At 38.0% G+C, this 22,676-nt stretch overlaps 1 protein-coding gene across 1 annotated transcript in view; it reads right to left on the bottom strand.

Moving 5' to 3' along the window:
* Positions 1–206: 206 nt before the first annotated feature.
* LOC133329423 (uncharacterized) overlaps positions 207–22,676 on the bottom strand; it is a 37,729-nt gene continuing 15,259 nt past the window's right edge. Inside the window, exon 2 of the mRNA XM_061537897.1 lies at positions 207–779. Within this exon, the coding sequence (XP_061393881.1) occupies positions 207–779 (573 nt within the window). The remainder of the gene's footprint in view (positions 780–22,676) is intronic.

The following is a 22,676-nucleotide window of genomic DNA, read 5'->3' as shown; positions in this document are numbered from 1 at the left end:
TTATTTCCGTAAATAACACTAAACACTACATTAAACACCATAATATCACGTTCAGAAACACGGAGAACACTAAATCACAGAGTACAGTCGAACTGTGAGTATGCGGGTAGCAGTGGTGGCAGCTTGGCACAGCGGCGGCCCGATGAATACGTCAGCGGCGAGTAGTAGTGGCGGCAGTTTGGCACAGCGGCGGCCCGATGAATATGTCAGCGGCGAGTAGTAGTGGCGGCAGTTTGGCACAGCGGCGGCCCGATGAATATGTCAGCGGCGAGTAGTAGTGGCGGCAGCTTGGCACAGTGGCGGCCCGATGAATATGCGACGATGAATAGGGTGGCGGCGGCTTTGGCACAGCGGCGGCCCGATGAATATGTCAGCGGCGAGTAGTAGTGGCGGCAGCTTGGCACAGCGGCGGCCCGATGAATATGCGACGATGAATAGGGTGGCGACGGCTTTGGCACAGCGGCAGCCCGAAGAATACGCAGGTGACGACTAGTAGTGGCGGCAGCTTTGGCACAGCGGCGGCCCGATGAATACGTCAGCGGCGAGTAGTAGTGGCGGCAGCTTGGCACAGTGGCGGCCCGATGAATATGCGACGATGAATAGGGTGGCGGCGGCTTTGGCACAGCGGCAGCCCGATGAATACGCAGGTGACGACTAGTAGTGGCGGCAGCTTTGGCACAGCGGCGGCCCGATGAATACGTCAGCGGCGAGTAGTAGTGGCGGCTGCTTGGCACAGCGGCGGCCCGATGAATACGCGACGACGAATAGGGTGGCGGCGGCTTGGCACAGCAGCAGCCCGATGAGTACGTCAGTCGCCGTCAACGCAGCCCGAAGAATAGGGAGTATTGCTACAACCCTCACTTGGCCCTGCGTTCAGTCGCCGTCAACGCAGCCCGAAGAATAGGGAGTATTACTACAACCCTCACTTGGCCCTGCGTTCAGTCGCCGTCAACGCAGCCCGAAGAATAGGGAGTATTTCTACAACCCTCACTTGACCCTGCGTTCAGTCGCCGTCAACGCAGCCCGAAGAATAGGGAGTATTACTACAACCCTCACTTGGCCCTGCGTTCAGTCCGGTCTAGTCACCACAAATAGTCAAGGCTTATTGTTTGGCTTACTAAGACTCAATTCAACCGAGGTTGCGCGCCTTTTCTTCCTCCCAATCACACTTGACTTACCAGCCATCAACAGAAGACTGATCCCCATTGTGTGAAATGCGTCTCCTTTTATACCTTTTTGGCTGGTCATCTATTGTTGTTTTCTCATGACAGCAGCTGATCCCAATCTGACAGTTTTGCGTAGTTCCGCCATTTGCCACCAGGGGTTCCAACGTGGTATTTTAATGATAGCTATCTTCACTAGGGGACCGGTGTAACCGTTAATATTTAAATTAATTCTTCAAACAAAAATATTTCCTTGTTGATTTTATATAAAAAGGAAATAAAAATTATATTGAAGATAATAATGTACCCCAAAAACGAAGATCATGACTTTTGGGCGTTACAAGGACCTACACAATAAGGCGTGGATTTCTTAAATAACATTTTCAAGGACCTACACAATAAGGCGTGGATTTCTTAAATAACATTTTCAAGGACCTAAACAAGGCGTGGATTTTTTAAATATTTTTTTTCAAGGACCTCCACAAGGCGTGGATTTCTTAAATAACATTTTCAAGGACCTACACAATAAGGCGTGGATTTCTTAAATAACATTTTCAAGGACCTACACAATAAGGCGTGGATTTCTTAAATAACATTTTCAAGGACCTACACAATAAGGCGTGGATTTCTTAAATAACATTTTCAAGGACCTACACAATAAGGCGTGGATTTCTTAAATAACATTTTCAAGGACCACACAATAAGGCGTGGATTTCTTAAAGAATATTTTTCAAGGACCACACAATAAGGCGTGGATTTCTTAAATAACATTTTCAAGGACCTACACAATAAGGCGTGGATTTCTTAAATAACATTTTCAAGGACCTACACAATAAGGCGTGGATTTCTTAAATAACATTTTCAAGGACCTCCACAAGGCGTGGATTTCTTAAATAACATTTTCAATGACCTACACAATAAGGCGTGGATTTCTTAAATAATATTTTTCAAGGACCTACACAATAAGGCGTGGATTTCTTAAATAACATTTTTAAGGACCTACACAATAAGGCGTGGATTTCTTAAAGAACATTTTCAAGGACCTACACAATAAGGCGTGGATTTCTTAAATAACATTTTCAAGGACCTACACAATAAGGCGTGGATTTCTTAAATAACATTTTCAAGGACCTACACAATAAGGCGTGGATTTCTTAAATAACATTTTTAAGGACCTACACAATAAGGCGTGGATTTCTTAAATAACATTTTCAAGGACCTACACAATAAGGCGTGGATTTCTTAAATAACATTTTCAAGGACCTACACAATAAGGCGTGGATTTCTTAAATAACATTTTCAAGGACCTACACAATAAGGCGTGGATTTCTTAAATAACATTTTTCAAGGACCACAATAAGGCGTGGATTTCTTAAAGAATATTTTTCAAGGACCTACACAATAAGGCGTGGATTTCTTAAATAACATTTTCAAGGACCTAAACAAGGCGTGGATTTTTTAAATATTTTTTTTCAAGGACCTCCACAAGGCGTGGATTTCTTAAATAACATTTTCAAGGACCTACACAATAAGGCGTGGATTTCTTAAAGAATATTTTTCAAGGACCACAATACGGCGTGGATTTCTTAAAGAATATTTTCAAGGACCACAATAAGGCGTGGATTTCTTAAAGAATATTTTTCAAGGACCTACACAATAAGGCGTGGATTTCTTAAAGAATATTTTTCAAGGACCACACAATAAGGCGTGGATTTCTTAAATAACATTTTCAAGGACCTACACAATAAGGCGTGGATTTCTTAAATAACATTTTCAAGGACCTACACAACAAGGCGTGGATTTTTTAAATAATATTTTTAGAAGGACCAACAATAAGGCGTGGATTTCTTAAAGAATATTTTTAGAAGGACCAACAATAAGGCGTGGATTTCTTAAAGAATATTTTTAGAAGGACCAATAAGGCGTGGATTTTTTAAATAACATTTTCAAGGACCTCCACAAGGCGTGAATTTTTTAAATAATTTTTTTTTCAAGGACTTTCACAAGGCGTGGATTTTTTAAATAATTTTTTTTTCAAGGACCTACACAATAAGGCGTGGATTTTTTAAATAATTTTTTTTTCAAGGACTTTCACAAGGCGTGGATTTTTTAAATAATTTTTTTTTTCAAGGACCTCCACAAGGCGTGGAGTTTTAAAATTTTTTTTCAAGGACCTCTACAAGGCGTGGATATTTTAAATAATTTTTTTTTCAAGGACCTCCACAAGGCGTGGATTTTTTTAAATAATTTTTTTTCAATGACCTACACTAGGCGTGGATTTTTTAAATAATTTTTTTCAATGACCTAAACAAGGCGTGGCTTTTTTAAATAAATTTTTTTCAAAGACCTCCAAGGATTTTTTAAATAATTTTTTTCAATGACCTAAACAAGGCGTGGCTTTTTTAAATATTTTTTTCAAGGACCTCCACAAGGCGTGGATTTTTAAATAAATTTTTTTCAAGGACCTCCAAAAGGCGTGGATTTTTTAAATAATTTTTTTCAAGGACCTCCACAAGGCGTGGATTTTTTAAATAAATTTTTTTTAAGGACCTCCACAAGGCATGGATTTTTTAAATATTTTTTTTTCAAGGACCTCCACAAGGCGTGGATTTTTTAAATATTCTTTTGTCAAGGACCTCCACAAGGCATGGATTTTTTTAAATAATTTTTTTTTCAAGGACCTCCACAAGGCGTGGATTTTTTTAAATAATTTTTTTCCAAAGACCTCCATAAGGCGTTTTTTTTTAAATAATTTTTTTCAAGGACCTCCACTAGGCGTGGATTTTTTAAATATTTTTTTCAAGGACCTCCAAAAGGCGTGGATTTTTTAAATAATTTTTCTTTAAGGACCTCCATAATACCAACTATTTTACTGCACTGTAAGAGATTTATTCAGAATATTTTAACATTTCAAGGCAAGTCTAACACCTCTGAGGCGTTGTGCCTGAAAAAATCAAACATATATGCCAGTTGACAGGAGATTGCTATCACAAGTCATATTTAAATGAACATTTATAATGCGTGGCAACAACTATTACAACAAAAAAACTCAGATTTATAAAGGGTAATAGGTAAAACTGTGAAGTCAAAGGACGAGGCCACAAAAATCACAGCAGCAAATAAACAAAACCTTTATTCCCTTGGAAACTCAAAATGGCAAATTAAACAGGATTTGTTTTTAATATTTTGAATTTTTTGTTTTCAAATACGTAAATGTACGTCATTGTTCCACAAGAAAATGTGATGCGGTCCTGTGTGTCCTTTCCATGTGCCGAACAGAGAACAACTGGCTCTATTGTTATTTTGCCATGGCAAAGGATAAAAACACACAATATTTTTGTTTTTGTGAAACAAATACAAAAACAATGAGAGCGAACTTTTTCTGTGTGTGTGAGTTTTGTTTCTCTCATTTTCCTTTGTATGAGAGACTTAAGTGGGTGGTTTATTGTTTATTGTGGCTGAGGAGGAGGGGGCCTTTCTGATGATTAGAGAATCTCTGTTAACAAATTTGTTAACGATTTCTGAGAAATCCTAAAGGGTGGGAGATTTCTAAATGCTGGCATTTCTTTACGTATGTGATTGTGTGTGTGCGATTGCTGTTTGGTCTCCACGCTCAACGAATAAGACAGCTGTGATTTTTCCTTTGTGTGTTTTTGTATAAAATATAAACTTTGTTTTTGGTCGTTTCTTTTTTTGCTTTATTTTCTGAGGTCCTTTTGGAGGGGAATATGAATAGGAAATACACCACTACTGTGTAAAGCAAGTGTGGTGAGTTTCTCGCATAGGGGAAACTTTGAAATATTGATTATAAACAAGTGGTTGTAATTGAAAACGTAGGTAATTAATAATTTAGAGCATATTTGTAAATTTAGAGCAAAGCATTGTATTTGAGAGTAGGGGACAACAAAAGCAGGACTACACAAATTAATTTTTAAATAAATGAATAATTAAATAAAATTGTTTATTTATAATAAATTTAAAAGTTTAAATCGTTGAAAGTTTTGATTTATTTTTTTCGAGTACTTCAATAGGCCAGGATTTTTTATACCCTACACAACTATGTTGTCAGGGTATTATAGCTTTGTGTAGCCCCAAAAGTTTGTAACGCCGCGAAATATTGTTCATAGACCCAGCTTTAAGTATACCGATAGTCATATCTCGTCTAACTGAGTCGATCTAGACATGTGTGTCCGTCCGTCCGACTGTCCATTATAACTTGTAAACACGATACAGGTCACAGTTATGGACCAATCTTCACGAAATTTTGCATGTAGGATGGGTTCTGGCCAATGAAGACCTCTATTGTTTTTGGAAAAGATCGGTTAATATTTAGAGGATGAAATGGACCAAAAACTTTATTTTTGTCGGTTTTTCTGGTCGCTCCAGAGGCCGCAATTATGGCCCAAACACCGCAAGTTTTTGCATGGAGAAGCGGATCGGGCCAGCGAATAAGCATGCCTGTTTTGATACAGATCGGTCAATATTTAGCGGGTCAATGGACCCTAACTTTTGTGTGAAAAACTGCAAAATTTGTATTCTATAGCGTATATATTCACTTCTGAAGGACATACCCCCGAGAAGTTGTCGTATGTACTCCGATGTGGGAGTTACACGAAAATATTTAAAGGTCCTTACGTATTCAGATGGAGGGCGGAATTAAAGGGCAGAACTCTATGAAATGTTCCATGAGATTGCAGTTATGGTCAAGGACAACGCCTATAACTTTCGGTGATGACCAGATAATAATTTGGGGATGATGTGGACGGAAAACTTATTTTTTGGTGTTTTTTTTTCGAGTCGATCTATAGGCCAAAATTGAAAGCCGAACATCACAACACAACCCACGGTGAAGGGAATATGGACAAGTGATTAGAAGGGCCGTACTAAATATTTGTAATATTTGTTGACCTCTAATCGGTCAAGAGGGTTCAAATATCGCGAAATATTGTCCAAGCTCAGAATATAGAACTACAGAAAGTTATAGTTTCGTGGAAGTTGTGTAGGGTATCATATGGTCGGCCCCGTCCGACTATACTCCTCCGCTCACTGGTTTAAATAATCTTTTCAATGTCCTACACAAGGCGCGGATTTATTAAATAATCTTTTCACACTTCACCACACTGTGGTACAGGGTATTATGTCTCTGTTTGCATAGCTTTGTAACATGCAAAATGAATCGAGATAGATCAATGGTTTCTTTTGAGAATATGCATAGAATCAATTTCTGAACCGATTTACGTATGTCCGGCTGTCCGTCCGTCCATGTATTTTTGTGAACAAATTACAGGTCGCATTTATGATCTGATTTGGAGGAAATTTGGCATAGGTCACTTATTTGGCCTAAGAACGAACCCTATTGAAATTGGGAAAAATCGGTTTAGATTTAGATATAGCTCCCATATATATATTTTGTCCGATTTAATGTAATTGGTGTACCAATGCCCCTATATATCCTTTGACTTGCACAAAATTTGGGACAGCGTACTGAATTCAGTCTAGACTAATGTGTGTCAAGTTTCCTGAACATTGGTCCGGATTTAGATATAGCTCCCATATATATTTTCCTCCGATTTAATGTAAATGGTGTACCAAGGACCTATATATCCTTCGATTTGCACGAAATTTGGCACAGCGTAATGAATTAGGTCTAGAATGATCTGTGTTAAGTTTCCTGAAAATCGGTTCGGATTTAGATATAGCTCTCATATATATTTTCGTCCGATTTAATGTAAATAGTCCAAAAATGTCCCTATATATCTTTCGATTTGCACGAAATTTGGCACAGCGTAATGAATTAGGTCCAGAATGATGTGTTTTAAGTTGCATGAAAATCAGTTTAGATTTGGATATAGCTCCCATATATTTTTTCGTCCGATTTTATGTAAATGGTGCACCAAAGTCCCTATATATCTTTTGATTTGCACGAAATTTGGCACAGCGTAATGAATTAGGTCGAGAATGATGTGTGTTAAGTTTCCTGAAAATCGGATAAGATTGAGATATAGCTCCGATGTATACTTCCGTCCGATTTAATGTAAATGGTCCACCAATGTCCCTATATATCTTTCGATTTGCACGAAATTTGGCACAGCGTAGTGAATTAGGTCTAGAATGAAGTGTGTTAAGTTTCGGGAAAATCGGTTCAGACTTCGATATAGCTTCCATATGCATTTTCGTCCGATTTTATGTAAATGGTGCACCAAAGTCCCTATATATCATTTGATTTGCACGAAATCTGGCATGGCGTACTGAATTGAGTCTAGAATTATGAGTGGAAAGTTTCCTGAAAATCGGTTCAGATTTCGATATGACTCCAATATACATTTTCGTCAGATTTTATGTAAATGGTGCACCTAAGTCTCTATATATCTTTCGATTTGCACGAAATATGGCACAGCGTAATGAATTACGTCTAGAATGATGTGTGATAAGTTTCCTGAAATCGCTTCAGATTTAGATATAGCTTCTATATCTGACCAAATGAAAAATTTTGTATAGGTTGAAGAATGTTCCTTCAAAAATGCGACGTCTGTTAGGGTTCATCTGTTGAATATACCCAAAGTGGTGAAGGGTATCATATAGTCGGCCCCGTCCGACTTTACAGCTTTCCTTACTGGTTTAATTTTCTTTCAGAGGCCTACACAGGGCCTGGAGTTTTTAAATATTTTTTTTTAATAATTTTTTCAGGCTCTACAAGAACCCGAGGATTTTTTTTAAATAATTTTTTCAGGCTTTACAAAAAGGCGGGGATTTTTTAAATAATTTTTTTCAGTGACATATACAAACTACCCTCTCTCCAATCATATTTTTTTTTTTTTGCTCAGAAGTTTTGCTGCACTAATTACCCAACATTTATTTATCTATTTTTTTTTCTGGCCAACACATCTAACAGCCATTTTCCGAAATTAATAAATCTCCCGTTGAGTTGTGGCATTTAGTCTAGCAAATTATTGCAATTTTTCTCTCGGTAGGAGAGTTGGCCGAAACAGGTTACGGCCAAGCACGCATATGATTAAAAATAAAAATAAATTCAAACTTATTTTTCTTGTTCCAAAACATTTTGGCGATGAGTTTAGTTGTTAAGGCAATTTATAATACTAATCACTCTCAGCATGTGTAGTGGTGTAGGATGTACAAGAACAGATGGCTGTCGGCCACCCTGCTGTTGCTGCAGATGTTGTTTTGCGTGTTAACAAATATTTAAATTGGAAATCTTGTTTTTCACAGTGTTGTTATAATTTCCTAAATGTACGAAACAATTTGCACGGCAGTGTAAAAGATTTAGAGAGGTATTTAAAAAATCTACGCCTTATGTTGGCCCTAGAAAAAATTATTTAAAAAATCTACGCCTTATGTTGGCCCTAGAAAAAATTATTTAAAAAATCTACGCCTTATGTTGGCCCTAGAAAAAATTATTTAAAAAATCTACGCCTTATGTTGGCCCTAGAAAAAATTATTTAAAAAATCTACGCCTTATGTTGGCCCTAGAAAAAATTATTTAAAAAATCTACGCCTTATGTTGGCCCTAGAAAAAATTATTTTAAAAATCTACGCCTTATGTTGGCCCTAGAAAAAATTATTTTAAAAATCTACGCCTTATGTTGGCCCTAGAAAAAATTATTTTAAAAATCTACGCCTTATGTTGGCCCTAGAATAAATTATTTAAAATATGTTCTATCCCAGCTTATTTAAATTGCATTGAAAATAGTTTTTAATTAGGCCATAATAATTTTCAAATTCTAATACTCTATGGAATTTTGTGTCTGATATTTTAATCCCTTCGTTTAGCTTTGTGATTTCTCAACCAGATTTGAAATAAATAAACTTATATAATTTTGGTAGGCAATGTTTATGCCCCAGCTCCAAATGTCACCCAATACGAATATATGGGAAAGTTTTCAAATTAAATCCTCAATATATTTTTGGGTTTGGCTTTTAACAAACAGCACCAGCAACAACAACAACAATATGTAAATTAGTGTTGATTGTGGATTTACATTTATCATTCCTGTAAGGATTTGAGAATGTTTACATATATATTTAACATTACACACATACACACACACAGAAGCATAAATATAAACATACAAATATGGATGCTCTGAAATGCGACTAGACAGAGAATTTGGAAAATTTTTTAGGGGGAGGTGGGGATGAGGTGTTCAGGAATATTAATACATATGGTGCAGTTCAGCAGAAACATATTTTAGTTGGGAATAATAAACATTACAGCAGTGAAATTGAACTTAGAGTTCATCCCGAAGAACCCTATCTTTCAGGTATGATTTTACCAGGCGTAAATATTTTTGAACTTAATTTCCAATCAAATGTTTGACTTTCTTGATATAATCTCTACATCCAAAATATTTGTTTAGGCATTTTCTAAGTTAAATATATTTGGCTTGGAGATACCTTGCAAATGTATCTGCAACATAAAAGCAGCATCAAGTTGTTGTTCCCAGTGTTTACTTGCTGTGTAAACTCAAAGTCCATCTGTGTGTAAGTATACCTGTGGTCGTATTGATATTATATTGACTTTTGCTTACCACAGAACTGTCTTAAGTATATGAGTCGGAGCTTAATTATTTAAGAAAATTTATTTAACAAAGATCATCCGGTTAGCTTAAAATTAGGGTAAAAATACAACCGAATTGTTAAAAATGAAAATATTTCTAAGGCCAACATAAGGCGTGGATTTTTAAAATAATTTTTTCTAGGGCCAACATAAGGCGTGGATTTTTAAAATAATTTTTTCTAGGGCCAACATAAGGCGTGGATTTTTAAAATAATTTTTTCTAGGGCCAACATAAGGCGTGGATTTTTAAAATAATTTTTTCTAGGGCCAACATAAGGCGTGGATTTTTAAATTAATTTTTTCTAGGGCCAACATAAGGCGTGGATTTTTAAATTAATTTTTTCCAGGGCCAACATAAGGCGTGGATTTTTAAAATAATTTTTTCTAAAAGGCGCCAACCAATAAAAGGCGTGGATTTTTTAAAATAAAATTTTAAAGGACTTTAGAAAGGCGTGGATTTTTTAAAATAAAATTTTAAAGGACTTTAGAAAGGCGTGGATTTTTTAAAATAAAATTTTCCAGAGCCAATAAAAGGCGTGGATTTTTTAAAATAAATTCTTTCTAGCCAAACAGTGGTACAGGGTATTATGTCTTTGTGCATATATTTGTAACAGGCAAAAGGAAACGAGATAGACCCATGGGTCCTTTTGAGAATATGCATAGAATCACTTTCTGGGTCGATTTATGCAGTCTGGGTCGATTTATGCAGTCTGGGTCGATTTATGGAGTCCGTCAGTCTATTGATGTTAAATTGTAAACAAAGTAAAGATCGCATTAATCATCCAATTTGGATGAAATTTGACGCAGCTCATTTATTTTGCAAAAGGACGAACCCAATTGAAATTAGGAAAAATCGGATTAGATATAGCTCCCATATATAATTTCATCCGATTTAAGTAAATGGTGCAGCAAACTCCCTATATGTTTTTTCGATTTGCACGAAATTTGGCACAGCGTATTGAATTAAGTCTAGAATGATGTGTGCAGAGTTTCGTGAAAATCGGTTCAGATTCAGATATATCTCCCATATATAGTTTCGACCGATTTCATGTAAATGGTGCGCCAAAGTCCCTAAATATCTTTCGGTTGGTACGAAAATTGGTATAGCGTACTAAAATAGGCCTAGAATGACGTACGTGAACTTTCATGAAAATCGGTTCAGATTTAGATATAACTCCCATATATATTTTCGTCCGATTTAAGGTAAATGGTGCGCTAAAGTCCCTAAATATCATTCGATTTGCACGAAATTTCGCATAGCGTACTAAAATAGGCCTAGAATGACGTACATTAACTTTAATGAAAATCGGTTCAGATTTAGATATAACTCCCATATATATTTTCGTCCGATTTAAGGTACATGGTGCACTAAAGTCCCTATATAACCTTCGATTTGCACGAAATTTGGCACAGCTTAATGAATTAGGTCTAGAATGATGTGCGTTAAATTTCGTCAAAATCGGTTCAGATTTAGATATAGCTCCCATATATATTTTCGTCAGATTTAAAGTAAATCGTGCACCAAAGTCCCTATATATCCTTTGATTTGCTTGAAATTTGGCATAGCGTACTAAATTAATTGTTAAACGATGTGTGTCGAATTTCGTGAACATCGGTTCAGATTTAGATATAGCTACCATATATAATTTCGTCCGATTTAAGGTAAATGGTGCACTAAAGTCTCTATATATCCTTCGATTTGCACGAAGTTTGGCATAGCGTACTGAATTAGGTCCAGAATGATGTGTGCTAAGTTTCGTGGAAATCGGTTAAGATTTACATATATCTCCCATATATATTTTCGTCCGATTTAAGGTAAATGGTGCAGCAAACTCCCTATATGTCTTTCAATTTGCACGATGTGTGTTAAGTTTCGTGAAATCGGTTCAGATTTAGATACAGCTTCTATATCTGACCAAATGAAAAATTGAGTAAGTTTGCAGAATGACATGTTTATGGATCCACTTTCATTTAAAAATGTGACGTCTGCTAAGATTCATCTGTTGAAAATACCCAAAGTTGTGAAGGGTATCATATAGTCGGCCCCGTCCGACTTTACTACTTTCCCCACTGGTTTTTTTCTATCGCATCTAACCCTTTCCACAACCTTCAACAAAAACCTGCCCCACTTATATTGGCAGTAATGCATCTTTGACCTAAAATCTTCAGAGATATATGATAGCGACACACTTCCATTGTATTAAAGATACCACTCAAGTCTTTGTCAATTAAAAAATAACGTTTAAATGAAATGCAGAATAAATACACTTTCCCTTTCTGATACGTGCAGTGATTTCGAGGATTTGAAATTTGAGTCACATTTAAACGAAGAAATGCAATTCTTAACTAAAAACAAATAACTCACACACATACACACTCTTAAAATGCAATAAGGGATGAATTTGAGATATGGCATTGCAACCTGCTTTCGAAAGCGGCATTAATGTGTTCGCTTGCCAAATAACAAAGTAATAAACAAACATTAAAGGAAAGACAATAATTGAAATGAAATGTATATTTTGAATGGAAGAACAACAACAACAACAACACCCACTACAATAACAAAACACGAAGCTTTTTAGAGACATTAGCGTTGCAGATGGTGTTTGGTATTGAAGGATATGGAGGATGGCAGTGCAATTATTTGCCAATGTTTGTTATTATTGTTTTTTGTTTTTTTTTTCTCATATTCCCCTTTGGAAATCCTTTTTGATTTGTTCGAGAATTTTTATAGAATTGTTTGGAAGAGAATTCTTTGAATTTCAATTCGAAGTGTTGTTTTCATTTGTACCTACACAGCTTTTGTATGCAATTGCACTTATCCGCATAATGAAGAGTTTTGCTAATAAAGGGTTTTGAATAATAAAAAAAAAACAAAAAACAAAAATTCAGAGTTTTATTTTCAATTCTCCACGGGTGGGGTTTTTAAGGAATTTTTTGGTGCTTTTTATTTCCTTAGCTTTGCAGGGTTTATTAACTTCTTTTGATACTTGTAAAAAAAAACAAATATTTATACAAACCAGTAAGAAAAGTAGTAAAGTCGGACGGGGCCGACTATATGATACCCTTCACCACTTTGGGCAAATTCAACAGATGAATCCTAACAGACGTCGCATTTTTATAGGCCAAGTAAAATGAAATCGGATCCATAACCATTTCATTATGCAACCGATACTAAATTTAGCTACCATATATATTTGGATCCATAACCATTTCATTCTGCAACCGATACTAAATTTTTCATTAGGTCAGATATAGAAGCTATATCTAAATATTAACCGATTTTCAGGAAACTTAACACACATAATTCTATGCCTAATTCATTACGCTGTGCAAAATTTCGTGCAAATCGACACATATATAGGGGCTTTGGTATGCCATTTACCTTATATCGGACGAAAATATATATGGGAACTATATCTAAACCTGAACCGATTTTCAGGAAACTTAACACACATGATTCTAGGCCTAATTCATTACACTGTGCCAAATTTTGAGCAAATAGAAAGATAGAAAGGGACTTTGGTGCATCATTTACATTAAATCGGACGAAAATATATATCGGAGCTATATCTAAATCTGAACCGATTTTCTGGAAACTTAAATCACATCATTCTACACCTAATTCATTACGCTGTGCCAAATTTCGTGCAAATCGAGAGATATATAGGGACTTTTGTGCACCATTTACCTTAAATCGGACGAAGATTTCCAGGCGCGTCGGTCTTTTGCGCAGTTTTTCAAGTTTGAAAGACCATATTTGGCAATGTTGTCCTCCACTTGATCTTTCCATCTTATTCGTGGCATTCCCTTTCTGCGTGAACCATCAGCTGGTTCGCTTTTATATGCCTTCTGGGCTGGGGCACCTTCATCCATTCTCACAACATGACCTTGCCAACGTAGTCGATGCATCTCAATACGTCTAACAATGTCGATGTTCGAGAAGAGCTGGTACAACTCACGGTTCATTCGACGGCGATATTCACCGTCAACGCAGATCGGCCCATAGATCTTTCGGAGAATTATTCTCTTAAACACCCCAAGAGCTGTCTCATCTGCTTGCGCGGGTACCCATTCTTCAGATCCATATAACAGCACGGGTAGTATCAGCACCTTGTAGAATGTGAGTTTGGTCTGACGGGAGGTGGCCTTGCTTTTGAGTTGTTTGCTCAGACCATAGTAGCATCTGTTGGCCATCACTATCCTTCTCCGAATTTCAAAACTGATGTCATTCGTTTTATTTAAGGCGGAACCAAGGTATATACAATCTTTGACCACATCGAAGCTGTAGTTCTCAAGTTCCATAGTTGGTCCGAGTCTACTGGACGTCTTGCGCGTTGATACAATCAGCTTGGTCCTCTCGCCGTTTACTGCCAGACCCACTTTGGCAGACTCCTTCTCAATTTGTTCAGAGGTGGCTGTTACCGCTCACAATGTTCGACCCATTATATCGATGTAATCGGCGTAGGCGAGTAACATGTGTTGTTTGGTGTACAGAGTGCCATTTCGGTTCACCTTTGCGTCTCGTATGACCTTTTCCAGCAGGATGTTAAAGATGTCACACGACAAACTATCACCTTGTCTGAATCCTCGTTCGGTATTAAAGGGCTCCGAGAGGTTCTTTCCAACTTTAACTGCTGATCTTGTGCGTGTTAAAGTTATTCTGCATAGCAGAATTAATTTTGCAGGAATGCCAAACGCAGACATGGCTTTATACACATCTGAACGGATAGGGCTGCCGAATGCGGCTTTAAGGTCGACGAATAGGTGGAATGTGTCGATGTGTTTTTCGTTGGTTTTTTTCAGGATTTGGCGCAGAGTGAAAATCTGGTCAATGGTGGATTTGCCATGTCTGAAGCCGCATTGGTATGGTCCAATGATGTCATTGACCATTGGCTTCAATCGTTCACACAGTACTTTATATGCGATGGGAAGGAGATTTATTCCTCTATAGTTGGCACATATGCTGGGGGCATGTATTCTTCTAGCCAACTTGTACTTATCAGCTGGTGCATGCTCCTTGCCAGCACCTGACCACCAGCCTTGAATAGCTCGGCTTGTAACCCATCGGCACCTGCTGCTTTATTATTCTTCAGTCGATTGATTGCTATTCTGACTTCATCTTGGCTAGGTGGTGTACACTCTATACCGCAATCTCTTATTGGTTCTGGGGTATCCACTTCACTGCTACTAGTTGATACCAGAAGTTTTTCAAAATGCTTTTTCCTGATCCTCAGCACGCTGTCTGTATCTGTTTCGCGGTTTCCTTCTTTATCTCTACAGGAGGTTGTGTCTGCACCAAAGCCTTCGGTTTGGTGTTTTACCCGTTTGTAGAATTTTCGGACTTCATTGTGACTCCTTTACATCTCGATTTGCTTACGCTCACGTTTTTCTTGCTCTTTCTTGTTTTTTCTGAAAATACGGTTCTCATCTCTACTTTTCTCCCGATTGTTCTCCATCGCATTACGTGTTGCTACTGTCCGCAGAGTTGCCCTATACGCTGCTTTTTTTAAAGCAGTAGCATTACGACACTCCTTATTGGTACCCAAGTGTTGCTTTTGCTGCAGTTTGTAGGGAGTGCGCAATTTTCAGCCATTGTGCTTCCATATTATTATCGGAACAAGGGGTGCTTTCGTCAAGCAGTTTGGTAGGTTGAAAGAAGAAGGCTTCTGCTATCTGTTGGGTTTGCAGCTTTTCGACGTCAAATTTCCGTGTTACATTAGATCGCACCTTTGCTGCTACATTAAGACGGGTGTGTACTTTGGCTACCACAAGGTGATGGTCCGAATCGATTTTCGCTCCCCGGATCGATCGGCCGTCTAAAAGATCGATTTGATATCTTGTTGTTCGATCGGGAGAAATCTTTACGTTCGTAAAATATGTCTTTGGTCTGTTCAACTATATCTTCGGCGCAAATAAGACTGATGTAGAAGAACTTCGCTTTTATACCGATTCATGTCTCGTTTCATGACATCTATAACACAGAGCGTAATCATCTGATTTACTTACGCCAGTCCCTTTCCATCGCATTTCCTGTAAGGCAATAATATCGGCTTTGTACTTCTTGAGCGTACAACGTGCGCACATTTCAAGTGCGGGTTGTCAACATTAGGAGGGTTTGATTTTTTTTTTTTTTGCTTTTTCATAGTAGGTTGTGTTTTCCGAGAGTGGACAACTAACCCGACGCCTCAACCCATTTTTTATAGTTCTTATGAGTGAACTCGCGGCACATATTAGCTCACTATTTCATCGGGTGATGAAGATAGCTCCCCAGGTGGCACCGCGGGGAGGTCAGTGTCCACAATTGAGATGAAAGAGGGACCAAGATAAGCCTGAACTTTAAAGCCAGAGACGTTGCGTGATATCTAAAGCCAGAGACGTTGCTTGATATCTATCATCCCCTAAAAAATATTACGTATTCTATATCGAACTGAAGCTCCGCTACAATAATCTTCATTCCACTTCCACAAAAAAAAAACTTCAAACTCTAAAGTACAATCAAGAAATTACTACTCATAAAAATAACCATAAAACATGGAATTGTAATTTCATTTGTACGTTGATAGCCTATTCGAAAAAATTGCAGCAGCAGCAATAACAACAACATCAGATATATGGCAAATATCACGAGAATGCATGTTTGACTGATTCCTGTCTGATATTACTACTGCCCACTTGCTCCGCCAATTCCACTTAAGTCAGTCATCAAGTGGGGCTGCTGCTGCTGCCGCCGCCGCAGGTTTGTTAGCTGTTATGGATATCGCGTCGTTGTTGCCATTGATGTTGATTACCTAGCTACCAACCTGCATACATGCATACATACTGACAAAAGGCCAACTAATTTTTATGTATGCATGTCAATTTTCAAAGAATTTTAGATTTGCCACTGCATTGTTCCCTGCTTCTATTATTTGCTGTGTGTGTTTTTTTTTTTTGTTCCTGTTATTTTCTACACATGTTCCGGCTTCCATTGTTCTCTATATTTACTTACAAGTTGAAAAATTTACTCTGTTAATGGTTGAAATTGACAGTGGAATTGATGGCGAAGGAGGGATGTATAAAAGTTTGGGTAAAATTTTGGCGTGGATTTTTTTTTGAATAAGGACAATAATAGGCCGGAATTTTTATCAACGAGTACATCCTCCTTATCAAAAGGTAGATCCTCCTGTAGACATGAAGAAGGAAACCTGGTGACAGATACAGACAGCGTGTTGAGGATCTGGAAGGAGCATTTTGAAAAGCTTCTGGAGGATACCCCAGAACCAATAATAGATGACGGTATAGAGTGTATACCACCTAGCCAAGATGAGGTCATAAAAGTAATTAATCAGCTCAAGAACAATAAAGCAGCAGGTACCGATGGGTTACAAGCCGAACTATTCAAGACTGGTGGTCAGATGCTGGTAAGGAGCATGCACCAGCTGATTAGTACAGTTTGGCTAGAGGAATGCATGCCCAATGATTGGAACCCCAGCATCGTGTGTCCCGTGCACAAAAAAGGAGACAAGACGATATGTGCCAACTATAGCGGAATAAGTCTCCTTCCCATCGCATATAAAGTGCTATCCAGTGTGCTGTGTGAACGACTGAAGCCAATGGTCAATGACATCATTGCACCATACCAATGCGGCTTCAGACCTGGCAAATCCACCATTGACCAGATTTTCACTTTGCACCAAATCCTGGAAAAGACCTACGAAAAACACATCGACACATACCACCTATTTGTCGACTATAAAGCCGCATTCGACGGTCCTATCCGTTCAGAGGTGTTTAAAGACATGTCTACGTTCGGCATTCCTGCTAAATTAATACGGATATAGAGGATAACTTTAAGTGCAACAAGGTCAGCAGTTAAAGTCGGAAAGGACCTATCGTAGCCCTTCAATACCGAACGAGGAATCAGACAAGGTGACAGTTTGTCGTGTGATATTTTTAACATCCTGCTGGAAAAGGTCATACGAGACGCAAAGGTGAACAGAAATGGCACTCTGTACACCAAACAGCACATGTTACTCGCTTACGCCGATGACATCGACATAATGGGTCGAACATTGAGAGCGGTAACAGCCATCTCTGAACAAATTGAGAGGGAGTCTGCCACAGTGGGACTGGCAGTAAACGGCGACAAGACCAAACTGATGGTTTCAACGCGCATGAGGTCCAGTAGACTCAGACCAACTGTGGAACTTGAGAACTACAGCTTCGAGGTAGTTAAAGATTTTATATACCTTGGTACCGCCATAAATAAAACGAATGACATCAGTTTTGAAATTCGGAGAAGGATTGTGATGGCCAACAGATGCTACTATGGTCTAAGTAAGCAGTGTAGACACAAGGCCACCTCCCGCCAGACCAAACTCACATTTTACAAGACGCTGACACTACCCGTGCTATTATATGGATCTGAAGCATGGGTACTTGCGCAAGCAGATGAGACAGCTCTTGGGGTGTTTAAAAGAAAAATTCTCCTAGAGATCTACGGATCGATCTGCGTCGACGGTAAATATCGGCGGCGAATGAACCAAGAGCTTTACAATTTATACGCGGACATCGACATAGCCAGTCGCATTAAGCTGCAGCGACTACGGTGGCTAGGCCATGTTTTGCCGATGAATGAAAATGCCCCAGCTCAAAAGGCATATAAAAACGAGCCTACGGATGGTTCCCGTAGAAGGGGAAGGACACGAATTAGATGGAAAGACCAAGTAGAATAAAGTATCTTGGAACGTGGTCTTTAAAATTGGTGGAATTGTGCACAAGACCAACGCGCTTGGAAATCTTTTTATACTCTTCACCACAGTGTGGTAAACGGTATTATGTCTTTGTGCATGTGTTTGTAACAGGCAAAAGGAATCGAGATTCACCCATGGTTCCTTTTGAGAATATGCATAGAATCACTTTCTGAGTCGATTTACGCATGTCCGTCCGTCCATGTATTTTTGTGAACAAAGTACGGGTCGCATTTATGATCCGATTTGGATGGAATTTGGCATAGGTCACTCACTTAGCTCAAGGTTCAGATTTCGATATAGCTCCCATATATATTTTCGTCCGATTTAATGTAAATGGTGCACCAAAGTCCCTATATATCTTTCGATTTGCACGAAATTTTTCATTTGGGTCTAGAACGAAGTGTGTTAAATTTCGTGAAAATCGGTTCAGATTTAAATATAGCTCCCATATATATGTTCGTCCTATTATAGGTAAATGGCACACCAAAGACCCTATATATCCTTCGATTGGCACGAAATTTGTCATAGCGTACTGAATTAAGTCTTGAATGATATGTGCTAAGTTTCATAAAAATCGGTTCAGATTTATATATAGCTCCCATATATATTTTCGTCCGATTTAATGTAAGTGGTGCACCAAAGTCCTTTTGTATGTTTCGAAATTTGGCACAGCGTAATGTATCAGGTCTAGAATGATGTGTGTTAAGTTTCCTGAAAATCGGTTCTGATTTAGATATACCTCCCATATAAGTTTTCGTCCGATTAAATGTCAACGGTGCACCAAAGTCCCACTGTATGCTTCGTCCGATTTAATGTCAACGGTGCACCAAAGTCCCTACATATCTTTCGATTTGCACGAAATTTGGCACAGCGTTATGAATTAAGTATAGAATGATATGTGTTAAGTTTCCTGAAATCGGTTCAGATTTAGATAAAGCTTCTATATCTTACCAAATTAAAAATGTAGTATCGGTTGCAGAATGGCATGTTTATGGATCCATTTTCGTTTTACTGGTGCTATAAAAATGCGACGCTGGTAGGATTCATCTGTTGAATATACCCAAAGTGGTGAAGGGTATCATATAGTCGGCCCCGTCCGACTTTACTACCATCCTTACTGGTTTTAGCTCGGCTTATGGAACAACCGTTCTGTAACAAACCAGCTAAGTAAGTAAGTCTAATAGGCGTGTATTTTTTTGAATATTTTTTTTAAGGACTATAATAGGCGTGGATTTTTTAAAGAAGTTTTTTTCTGTCTGCCTTGTAACTTCTCTAAGTATTGTTATTCCATCCTATCCCCTCCAAAAAAAAAACTATTCGGGAAATGTTCGCCATATCAAACTAATAATTTCATATTGGCATGTTTGTTGTAATTCCCATATTATTTGTGTTCTGTTCTGATCGTTTGACGAAACGAAACCCGCCAACTAGCGTTACCATGATGAATGGCATGTTTTGAAGTTTTGCAATTGTTCGCTACCGCCCGATTCCCCCAACTACCAACCATCCGCCTCCTCACCATATTTACATAAGGAAATTTAATGCATTTAATAAATACTTTTGTCCTTCATTTGCGTTATTCTGGCTCATTTTTTATGCTGATATTCGCAAGTGCTGTGTAATTAGGCAAAACTGAAAAAATAATCGAGACCATACATACAAAGATATTTTCCCAGTAATTCCACTCAAGTAGCGGACAATTTTTTTTACAAGAAAAAAAAACCTGAAAACTACTGCAAATAATTATGCATTGGGAAAAATATGTGGTTTTTGTTAGCGTTGTTGTTGTTGTTGCAATATGGTCGTGAACAAAAATCCTGAAATAATTATGCATCATGGTATGTTGTTATTATTGTTGGTTGGTCAAAATGGAAAACAAAAAATCCGCACTGACATTATTAAACATGAACGCACGTTCATAACGCCCACTGTCGCCAAGTCGGATAGCATGTCGCAATACTGTATTTATCGAATGATAATTTCAGCGGGGTACTCATATCGTCAAATTGGGCGAACGCGGTGGCCAGTCCAAATCACCACTTTTCGACATCAAACGGTCCGGAAACAAATTCTTCAGAAAATCGATTGTTATGCGACTTGTGTGCGGTGGAGCGCCGCCTTGTTGAAACCAAAACTGCCTCATACGCTTTCGACGAATAATTGGCATCACAAAATTGGTCATCATGTCGCGATAACGCTCCTTATTGATGGTAACAGCATGGCCATTTTCATTTTGGAAGAAAAACGGCCCAATGACCGTTTTCGCACTAACGCCGCACCAAACAGTAACTTGTTCGTCATGAAGAGGCACTTCTTGAATCTCCTGAGGATTTTCAGTGGCGTAAAAACGGAAATTTTGCTTATTTACGGTCCCATTCAATGTGAAATGGGCTTCATCGGACATGATAATTTTGCTCGTCATCTTCGGCCATTTCGATGACTCTTTGGGCCCATTCCAATCGACGAGGCTTGTCCGCAGGCAACATTCTTTGCGTCAATTGAATTTTGTACGGGAACAAATGCAAATCAATGCGAATAATCCATTGTAAAGTGGACCGAGCCATGCCCAACTGCTGAGAACGGCGTTTTTGGGATGTTCTTTGGGGACCTCTCAATACTGGCTCGTACGGCAGCGATATTCTCGGCCGAACGCCTCGGTCGACTTTTATATGGCCTCTTCGGATTAGAAAGAGCCTTACCAGTCGAAAATTTGTCGTATAAACGCTTAATGGTGTTCTTAGAAGGCGCACTTCTCACATTTTTTAAACTTTTAAAAGCGCGTTGAGTTTTCACAATTGACTTCTTCTGTTGAATGTAAATTTCAACTATTTCAGAGCGCTCACGTGGCGTGTATTGGTTCATGGCGGTATGTCATTAAGCGATATAACATCTCTGTAAAAAGTTATGGCGTTGCCAGATGGGTCCGTCGAATATGGGCAACCCTGTACAATAATTTTTTCATTTGGCCAGATGTACAATAATTTTTTCATGGGACAAAATCATGTAAATCATTTTAAAGCATATATCAATCGGACACCCGTTGATTATTTGGACACATATCTGATAAACATGAGGAGTTTGGTGCACCATTTACTTAAAATCGGACGAAAATATTTATAAAAGCTATATCGAAATCTAAGCCGATTTCATCGAAACTTGTCGCAGAACATGTTGAGTTCTTCGTGCATCATTTACTTAAAATCGGGAGAAAATCTGTATGGTAGCTCTATCCAAATTTGAACCGGTTTCAATTAAACTTTCCACATGCTAGGTTATATAAATTATATAACTTTGGGTGTTTGGTGTACCTTTTACCTGAAATCGGACGAAAATATATATGGGAGCTATATCTAAATCTGAACCGATTTCAACAAAACTTGCTACACGTTATCTCATAATAACTTCAATAAGTTGTGCAAAATTTTGTACCAATCGGACCCACCTGGGGAGTTCGGTGCAGCATTTAAATCTAACTTCTAGGTTATACAAAGTTCAGTACGAAAGATATATGTGGACTTTGGTGCACCATTTACATTAAATCGAACTAAAATGTATATGGGAGCTATATCTAAAGTTGGACCGGATTTCAGGAAACTTAACACACATCATTCAGTACGAAAGATATATATGGACTTTGGTGCACAATTTACATTAAATCGGACGAAAATATATATGGGAGCTATATCTAAATCTGATTCCATTTTCACGAAACTTAACACAAATCATTCTAGACCTAATTCATTACGCTATGCGAAATTTCGTGCAAATCGAAAGATATATAGAGACTTTGGTACACCATTTACCTTAAATCGGACGAAAATAAATATGAGAGCTATATCTAAATCTGACCCGATTTTCACGAAATTAAACACACATCGTTCTAGACTTAATTAAGTACAGTCTGCCAAATTGAGTGCAAATCGATCGATATATAGGGACTTTGGTACACCATTTACCTGAAATTGGACGAAAATATATATGGGACCTATGTCTAAATCTGATTCCATTTTCACGAAACTTAACACAAATCATTCTGGACCTAATTCATTACTCTGTGCCAAATTTCGTGCAAATAGAAAAATATATAGGGACCTTGGTGCCCCATTTACGTTAAATCGGACGAAAATATATATGGGACCTATATCTAAATCTGGACCGATTTCCAGGAAACTTAACATACATTATTCTAGACCTTATTCTGTA

The sequence above is a fragment of the Musca vetustissima genome, unplaced genomic scaffold (assembly GCF_032173495.1).
Source record: "Musca vetustissima isolate MV318-11 ecotype Yass unplaced genomic scaffold, APGP_CSIRO_Mvet_v1 utg37209, whole genome shotgun sequence".
Taxonomy (NCBI): Eukaryota; Metazoa; Arthropoda; class Insecta; order Diptera; family Muscidae; genus Musca; species Musca vetustissima.
Note: the sequence above shows the minus strand (reverse complement) of the source record. Positions and strands in the feature narration are given on the sequence as shown.